Source organism: Bactrocera tryoni, chromosome 3 (assembly GCF_016617805.1).
Source record: "Bactrocera tryoni isolate S06 chromosome 3, CSIRO_BtryS06_freeze2, whole genome shotgun sequence".
NCBI lineage: Eukaryota > Metazoa > Arthropoda > Insecta > Diptera > Tephritidae > Bactrocera > Bactrocera tryoni.
In genome coordinates this window covers 14,052,507-14,061,945 of record NC_052501.1, presented here as the reverse complement: position 1 = coordinate 14,061,945, position 9,439 = coordinate 14,052,507, and the positions used below count along the sequence as shown (strand labels likewise).

Below are 9,439 nucleotides of genomic sequence, written 5' to 3'. Positions count from 1 at the left end.
GACTTTACATATCAGCACAGAAAAAAATCAAACGGTGTGATATCACACGATCTTGGTGATCAATCGACCGGCCTAAAACATCGAAGTGTTCTCTAAATAAATCCATTGATTGATGCAATGTATGGGAAGGGGAGCCTTGTTGAAACCAAATATCGCCAAGATCACGATCTTCAATTTCAGGCATCAAATAATTGGTTATCGTGGCGTGATAACAGTCGCCATTGGCGGTTACGTTTTTACCGGCATTATATTGGAAGAAATATGGACCGATGATTTCACCGGCTCCCAAACCAAACCAAATCGTTGTTTTTTCTGTACGAAATGGCAGCTCTTGAATTTCTTCAGGTTGCTCTCATCCCAAACTCGGAAATTTTGCTTGTTTACATATTGAGCCAGAAATGGGTCTCATCGCTGTACAGAATTTGGCTCAAAAACGTCGGATTTTCTTGAAACTTTTCAAGAGCCCATAGAGCGAAGCGATGTCACTTGGGAAGGTTGAGCGGGTTCTTAGACAGGCTGTATTTTGTACGCTTACAATTTAAGATATCGGCATAAAATGCACCAAGTCGTTCCATACGTCAGTCCAAGTTGCTGCGATCGGCGTGGATCGACTCTCCACCATTTTTGAGTAATAAACGAGCCAGAAGTGATCACTGTTTAAAGAAAGTGCAGCGCTTCATGTAAGCGCCTAAGTAAATTATTTGAGCGCCTAATGAGAGAAGGAAAAATAAATAATTAATCATAAATCTAACTAATTCTCTATAAACTGTAATTTTATCGCTTGATTATTATAAATACTTTTTTTGTAATACAAATTACATTAATGCCGTATGTAGGCCCGTGGTGCGCTTATGATTATTAAAAAAATTCTAATAAATCCTGGAAAAGTACTTTGTCGACAACACTTCATACTTAATTATACATACAAGTCTATATGTTATATTAGAACTTATAGTACACGTACACTCATATTCGGTATTTGGTCACTAGCTGAAGAGGCTATTCATTGTTGTCGCCGGTATTGTCGATGAAATATTCATTGCTATTATTTCTCTATCGGTCTCACTACTGTTGGCGGCAATTAAAAATTCAGCCAAATCGGCGAGTTCTTAAATCAGAAGTGTTTGGCCCGTCAGAGTAGACGGTTGTTCTATAAGAGCTTCAAGTGTAAAGTTATTCGGTGCAATTGGAGTTAAATCGGTATGAAGGATAACAACATATTTATATGTAAATTCAATTAAAAGCTAAAAACAAGTGCAAAGTGTGCTCTGTGTACTTTTACTAAAAAATGATTGAAACTAGAAAATGGTGCAACAAATTTAACTTTTATACTTTGTATTGGCTCAGCTATAGTTATTAAACTTTCATTATGTGAAAAAAAAAATTTTAAGGATTCTTATGCAATTAACTTAACTTTTTCTGAGGTTAGATTGATAACTAAGTAAGCAAAAAAGAAAATAAAAATGTTATTTGTTAGGTTTGATATTGTGGCTTAATATTTAGAGCCAGTATACTCAAGGAACTCGGGGACCATGGGTATTCACAAAGTGTTAATGTCAAGAGTAGAACGTTAGAAAGTTACACTACGCAGAATCTAGGCTCGAAATCATTACATAACAAGTACAAAACAAGTTTTATCTAAGAGCGGTTTTCCCTCAGCAGTCAATTGTAAATTACTTTGCGTATTTTGGCCTTGCAGAGTCGGCTTGAGATTACTTCTAGAAGAGCAAACAATAGTAAGACTTTGTTGATAATTTTAAAATTCTTCATCTATTCTTCCAAAAATATGTCGTTCTTTTCAAAGTAGTTCTCTTTGGCTCTAGTATACTTGTACCAACGTTAGTTTCCGGGTCATCGGGTCATAGCATATATCCAAGACTCATCGTCAGTAATAATACGTTTCATGACATCCTGGTAATCGGAAAGCATTATTACCCAGACGTTAACTTGACGCCGTTTTCGAAAAAATTTAGTAATTTTGGAACTAATAATGCTTTCACTTTTCTTAGGCCCATATGATCTCTCAAAATGGTTTTTACTGATCCTTCTAATATGCCAACGATGCACCAATCCATTTCTTTTATTGACGTGTTGATCATCAGTTGATGTTGATGACTTCACTGGACGTGATTTGTCGTCAAGAGTTCTTGACCCTCTTTCAATAATTTTCACCGAATTTCTTTTCCAACCTTATGAACGTTTCGGTACCAGAAATTTGATTCAGCTACAAAATTTAATGGAACTTCTTTATGTACTTCAGAAAGACAAGGATATACTAAACACTTTGATTATTTTAATGTAACATTTGGCATGGATGTCACTGACAGTCATATCAACCTAGAAAAAAATATTTCGACAAATCGGTTCTCGGACTAAATATAAATTAAAATTCTTACTATTTTTTGCTCACAGTAGTATTAGTATTATTTATATATTTTATTATTTATATATTGATTTATACCAAGTCGCATACGGCTAATGACGATGAACTCAGTCCATTATCTAACTGAAATGTAAGTGCCAATTGAAGAAAAACCTAATTTTAGTTAAACATATTTCATTCATTCATATTCATATTTATGAATGAGTTTCGTAAATAGATATTTTTCATGAACACCTGTTCACAAATCGTTCCGAGTAATCGCAGACTAATCAATGACGGAAATTTCCGTGTATATCGTGTTACAAATACGGTGAACAATATGTCGAAATAGCATGCTAATAATAACAACTAAGGAAGGGCAGAGTTCGGCTGTGATGGAATATTTTGTACCCTTACAATTTGCAAGGGTCAAAGCCGCGAATATCTCGTGAAACCATGAAAATATGTGAATTTCGGTAGTTAACTAAGGTTAATAGTTAAATAATGTGTTTTCACTTTATTTTGTTAAGAAATCTTAATTATTGAAAGATGTAAATGGTTTAAAGTCAACCTGAAAGTTTGAAATAAAGTTAACTCAGAGCATAGGAAATACGAGTATTGAATATGTAACTCTCTTAATTTTAGATCACACATACAACAGTTGGGTGAATAAAGCCATTATACTCTATAGTAACAGGTTGCAAGAGTATAAAAATTGAAAATGGCACGCAGCGTATTTGCTAATTTCTCAAAAACGTGGGAGGATTTTAAAATATAAATGATTTATGTATATTTCAAAGTATTTCCGCTTATCTGACGTAGAAAACGAGCAACTATTTTCAGATCTAAATCTTAAAATAGCTCTGCGTAAGAAAATAATATGCAACAAGTAAGGAAGGGCTAAGTTCGGGTGTCACCGAACATTTTATACTCTCGCATGATAAAGTGATAATCGAGATTTCATTATACGTCATTTACATATTTTTCAAATACCGTATTTTTGTAAAGTTTTATTCCGCTATCATCATTGGTTCCTAAAGTACATATATACTAGTATTATACAGAAAAGGCATCAGATGGAATTCAAAATAGCGTTATATTCGAAGAGGGCGTGGTTGTTAACCGATTTCACCCATATTTCGTACATGTCATCAGGGTGTTAAGAAAATATTATATACCGAATTTCATTGAAATCGGTCTAGCAGTTCCTGAGATATGGTTTTTGGTCCATAAGTGGGCGAGGCCACGCCCATTTTCAATTTTTCAAAAAAGCCTGGGTGCAGCTTCCTTCTGCAATTTCTTCCGTAAAATTTAGTGTTTCTGACGCTTTTTGTTAGTCGGTTAACGCACTTTTAGTGATTTTCAACATAACCTTTGTATGGGAGGTGGGCGTGGTTATTATCCGATTTCTTCCATTTTTGAACTGTACATGGAAATGCCTGAAGAAAACGACTCTGTAGAGTTTGGTTGACATAACTATAGTAGTTTCCGAGATATGTACAAAAAACTTGGTAGGGGGCGGGGCCACGCCCACTTTTCCAAAAAAATTACGTCCAAATATGCCCCTCCCTAATGCGATCCTTTGTGCTAAATTTCCACTTTAATATCTTTATTTACTGGCTTAGTTATGACACTTTATAGGTTTTCGGTTTCCGCCATTTTGTGGGCGTGGCAGTTGGCTGATTTTGCCCATCTTCGAACTTAACCTTCTTATGGAGCCAAGGAATACGTGTACCAAGTTTCATCATGATATCTCAATTTTTACTCAAGTTACAGCTTGCACGGACGGACGGACGGACAGACGGACGGACGGATAGATAGACATCCGGATTTCAACTCTACTCGTCACCCTGATCACTTTGGTATGTATAACCCTATATCTGACTCTTTTAGTTTTAGGACTTCAAACAATCGTTATGTGAACAAAACTATAATACTCTCCTTAGCAACATTGTTGCGAGAGTATAAAAAAGAAACTATTTGTAGAATGCAAACACAAAAAAAACATGTTGGCTAAAAAATATAAGAATCATGAATGACTTTTTATACTCTCGCAACAATGTTGCTAACGAGAGTATTATAGTTTTGTTCACATAACGGTTGTTTGTAAGTCCTAAAACTAAAAGAGTCAGATATAGGGTTATATATACCAAAGTGATCAGGGCGACGAGTAGAGTCGAAATCCGGATGTCTGTCTGTCCGTCCGTCCATCTGTCCGTCCGTCCGTCCGTCCGTCCGTGCAAGCTGTAATTAAGTAAAAATTGAGATATCATGATGAAACTTGGTACACGTATTCCTTTGGCTCCATAAGAAGGTTAAGTTCGAAGATGGGCAAAATCGGCCCACTGCCACGCCCACAAAATGGCGGAAACCGAAAACCTATAAAGTGTCATAACTAAGCCATAAATAAAGATATTAAAGTGAAATTTTGGCACAAAGGATCGCATTAAGGAGGGACATATTTGGACGTAATTTTTGGAAAAGTGGGCGTGGCCCCACCCCTACTAAGTTTTTTGTATATATCTCGGAAACTATTATAGCTATGTCAACCAAACTCTACACAGTCGTTTTCTTCAGGTATTTCCATATACAGTTCAAAAATGGAAGAAATCGGATAATAACCACGCCCACCTCCCATACAAAGGTTATGTTGAAAATCACTAAAAGTGCGTTAACCGACTAACAAAAAACGTCAGAAACACTAAATTTTATGGAAGAAATTGCAGAATGAAGCTGCACCCAGGCTTTTTCTAAAAATTGAAAATGGGCGTGGCCTCGCCCACTTATGGACCAAAAACCATATCTCAGGAACTACTAGACCGATTTCAATGAAATTCGGTATGTGACTTTTTCTTAACACCTTGATGACATGTACGAAATATGGGTGAAATCGGTTAACAACCACGCCCTCTTCGAATATAACGCTATTTTGAATTCCATCTGATGCCTCTTCTGAATAATACGAGTATATACATTAGGAACCAATGATGATAGCGGAATAAAACTTTACAAAAATACGGTATTTGAAAAATATGTAAATGACGTATAATGAAATCTCGATTATCACTTTATCGTGCGAGAGTATAAAATGTTCGGTGACACCCGAACTTAGCCCTTCCTTACTTGTTACAAAATAGAATTTTGATCAATGAGAGATTTCTCTATAAAAATTTGATAGACAAATGCGCAAACTATTTAGAAATCATTAAAATTAAGAGACTTTGGCTGAATTTATTTTATCGTGTCATTTTCTTATAGCTTAGCGAAAGTGACTTGCCATATATTTGACGGCAAGAGAGCTCTTGAGACAAAAAAAGAGACAAAAACAATAAACAATACCGTTCGGTCTAGACGAACTTGCAGACGCGATCTCGGCGACAATATCGCTTGGGGTGGCGAAGTGAAGTGCGGCTGAGGCTCACAAGTTTCAACAACAAAAATCAAAACAAATCACTCTAAAAGAAAAAAAAAACAAAACATCATGGCTGCTTCATTAGCAAGAACAGAGGTGTCACTGCCACCGAATATCACGCTCTTGCCCACCATACCTCGTCTATCAAAATTATGGCAGACAATCTTCATGATCTCCATACTTATAACAATGATATGTAGTCAAACAACAACAACAGCATTGGCGCACACGCCATCCACCGAAGCACCGTTCTTTATGCCGCATTCGACTTTGCCGAAAGTTTGCCTTTACGAAATGGGTTGCTTGCAGGGCAAACATATGCCTGGTTTAGGTGCGCACAATTTCGAGGCATTTCTGGGCATACCGTACGCTTTGCCGCCAGTGGGCGAGCGTCGCTTTGCGGTGCGTAGAAATAATTTGAAATTTAGTAATAATCATTTTAATGGCGTTACTTGACTTTTGCAGATTCCCAAAGCATTTCCACGTTGGTGGGGTATTTTGGATGCGACCGCGCCGAAGCAGAATTGTGTGCAAAAGAATTACATACTACCGAATCCGGTGGTGGAAGGCGTCGAAGATTGCCTTTACTTGAATATCTACAGACCAATGGTAAGTAAGTACGCTCGAGAAGAGGGAATTTACAGGTTGCGCTGATATTTCATAACAGGTTGTCACATAATTTCGACACATTGTTGGTGAATTGTTTCAAAAACATGATGGAGGGTTAGAGAAAATTTTCGCAAAATAAGAGTTTGATGCGTTAGCTACTAATGTGGTTATGACGGGTATAAATTACGTTTCAGAAAGCATATACTTTAGTTTCGTCAGTGCAACCTTGTATTCCATTACTTTAAGGTTAGCGAAGTTTAATTTGAAGCACAAGTTATTCCATAAAATTAAATGTCTTCCCGATAGACAGACGCCAAACAGTTACTGCCCGTTATGGTTTATATACATGGTGGCGGCTGGTTTAGTGGTAGTGCCAGTCCACTATTACATGGTCCCGAATATATTATGGAAACCAAAGAGGTCATCTTGGTATCCATCGCTTATAGATTAGGACCTTTTGGTGAGTATGAAGCTTTCTTACTTACTAATCTAGAACTTTCTTTTCAATTATTTATGATTTCTGCTGAATTTTTTTTACTTTAGGCTTTCTCTCAACCGACGATGCCAATATGCCCGGCAATCTGGGTCTTAAAGATCAAAATTTGGCGCTGCGTTGGATTAAACTCAATATCCGCGCTTTCGGCGGCGATCCGGAGAAGGTAACCATATTTGGGCAAAGCGCTGGTGCCATTTCTGTGCACCTACACATGCTGAGTCGTCAATCCGAAGGTAAGTACACGAATGCTGCTTACCGGATTCGGTTCATTATATAATAAGAAAAATCATTTTTGTTTAAATTTTCAGGTCTCTTTCGTAGCGCTATCACAATGAGCGGCACCGCAAATGTACCATTTGCCATTAATGACTCACCGCTGCAACAGACACGTGACATCGCTCGGTTTTGTAATATCAGTAATGTGGAAGAGCTGAGCACCGCTAAACTCGCACGCGCTTTACGTGCGTTGAACGCCGAGGACATAATTAATGCGGGAGATAAACTCAAATATTGGAATGTGGATCCCATGACGAATTTCCGTCCAATCGCGGAGAAGCACGGCGACGGACATGCATTTCTTACCCAACACCCTGTGAAAATAATGAAAGAGGGTAAATACACGCCTGTGCCATGGCTGAATGGTGGCGTTCCAGGCGAGGGGGCAGTTCGTGTGTTCTCCATCTTAGCCAATGAAACGCTAAGACAACAATTCAATGCGAACTTTCACGAGTTGTTCGAAAAGTTGCTCGAGTTTCCAACGCACTTTACGCGCCCGCAGTTGACAGCAAAAACGCAGCTGGTCATCGATGAGTACTTTGGTGGTCGTCCAGTAATCGACAATACAACCGCGCAGGGTTTCCTTGACGTGAGTGTTTGAGCTTGTCTATTACTAAGAAGGGATTTGAAAAAGTTATTTGTGTTTTTGGTACAGTGCATCAGCGATCGCGGCTTTCATCATCCCTACTACAATGCCATCCGTGCTTATGTGCATACAGTCGATGTGAAAAAGTATCCGGTCTATTTGTATAAGCTCAGTTACAAAGGTCAACATAGCTTTACCAGCATTTATACGGGTGGCGTACCAATCGGTGAATTTGGTGCCGTACATTGTGATGATCTAATTTATACCTTCCGTTCGCCTGTGATATTTGCCGATTTCAAGCAGAGCTCGGCAGATGCATCTCTAGCCACGTATTTTACCAGGAATCTTGTTCATTTCGCCAAATATGGGTGAGTTGTACTTTGAGAATAATGTAGGTTTTTTTCAAGTGGTGGGGGTGGATCTTATTTTAGATCTTAATTTCGGAGTCGCTTATAACCATAACTTGAAGAGATCAGTTTTCTTATTTTCATGGGGGCTGTTTTTTTACGTGGTTGATCTCGAATCCATTGCACAACCGTGAGGAGCGATTTTTCACCTTTTCACTTAAGCACGCCTTCAAACGGATGTTTTTTGGCTACTCAGGGGTACTTGGTCAACGATCGGAAGTCGTGAGCTCCCTGAGCTATATGTTAAAGAATCGTTTCTGGCCACTCCCAAGTGAATGGAGAACTCTCCTTTCTCGCAGTACTCGCCGGGAGAAGCAGAGGAACAGGAAGGCCTCCACTCCATGGGAAAGACCAGGTGGCGGAGGACCTGGCTGCACTTGAAATCTCAAATTCGCGCCAACCAGCGAAGAGGCAGATCGACTGACGCAATGTTGTCAACTTGACTGTAACCGCGTAAGCAGTGACGCCAATAAAGAAAAAGGGGTAGATGAAGAGATGAGGAAGCTCAAAAGTAAAATGGCTGTATATAGAAACATTTTACCTTAGTTGCACTGCATTTTCACAAATGTTAATAACCCTCATATTTTGGTACAAATTGAACACCATGAGCTTGAATGCTTTACGGTTCTGAGCCCAACGGGTTCCCTAGTTGACTTCCTTGAAAGCGTATTTCTCAAAGACTATGTTATTGTTTTTTTATATACCTATGAATTATTAGATGACAATCTTTTACTTCCAGCAAACCGTTGAATGTAGACGCCTTAAAACCATGTACGGCCGCTACATTTGACCAGAAATCGGATGCAATTTGTGATTATCAAGAATTTTCGAATTCTGGCAATGATTCTTTCAAAACTTCCACAAACAACAAGTTTCACGTGAAGCGTGCAAAACTATGGAATGCGATTTTAGAAATAGATGATTAGACTGAGGTTCGTTAGAGCATTTATTTATGGAATTTACTAAGTTTTAATGTAGTATCTTGAAAAAAGTGAGCACAAAACTCGCACAAACTGAGATTTTAGCATTAGCATTTAGATTTTTTATTGAGCATTTACATTTGGTATATATATTTATATAGTTTTTAATGTCATAGTAGATTTTATAGAAAAATAATAATTATTCTAACTTAATTATATAGCATTAAGTTTAAGATTATACATAATTACTATATATATGGGTATTTATTAGCTCTGATGATTTTTTCGTATAATACTTGTAAGTTCCTCTTTTGTTTTTTAAATATTATAATTTGTACATTCAGTACTCTACAATTACCGATATATTTTAT

The 9,439-nt window shown here is 37.7% G+C and overlaps 1 protein-coding gene across 1 annotated transcript; it reads left to right on the top strand.

Moving 5' to 3' along the window:
• The first annotated feature begins 1,130 nt into the window (after positions 1 to 1,130).
• On the top strand, positions 1,131 to 9,194 carry LOC120772379 (venom carboxylesterase-6-like). The gene is made up of 8 exons (XM_040100969.1): positions 1,131 to 1,200; positions 5,621 to 6,176; positions 6,240 to 6,383; positions 6,690 to 6,843; positions 6,927 to 7,112; positions 7,188 to 7,744; positions 7,811 to 8,109; positions 8,888 to 9,194. Exons 2-8 carry the CDS (start codon positions 5,844 to 5,846, stop codon positions 9,072 to 9,074), a joined length of 1,860 nt encoding a protein of 619 aa, XP_039956903.1. The 5' UTR covers positions 1,131 to 1,200; positions 5,621 to 5,843; the 3' UTR covers positions 9,075 to 9,194.
• Positions 9,195 to 9,439: the final 245 nt, after the last annotated feature.

Bases quoted from the DNA above. Each gene is read 5' to 3' on its own strand.
- LOC120772379 (XM_040100969.1), top strand. From the start codon at position 5,844: ATGGCTGCTTCATTAGCAAGAACAGAGGTGTCACTGCCACCGAATATC. The intron at 6,177-6,239 runs GTGCGTAGAAAT...TGACTTTTGCAG, and splicing joins TGGGCGAGCGTCGCTTTGCG to ATTCCCAAAGCATTTCCACG. The intron at 6,384-6,689 runs GTAAGTAAGTAC...TCTTCCCGATAG, and splicing joins TGAATATCTACAGACCAATG to ACAGACGCCAAACAGTTACT.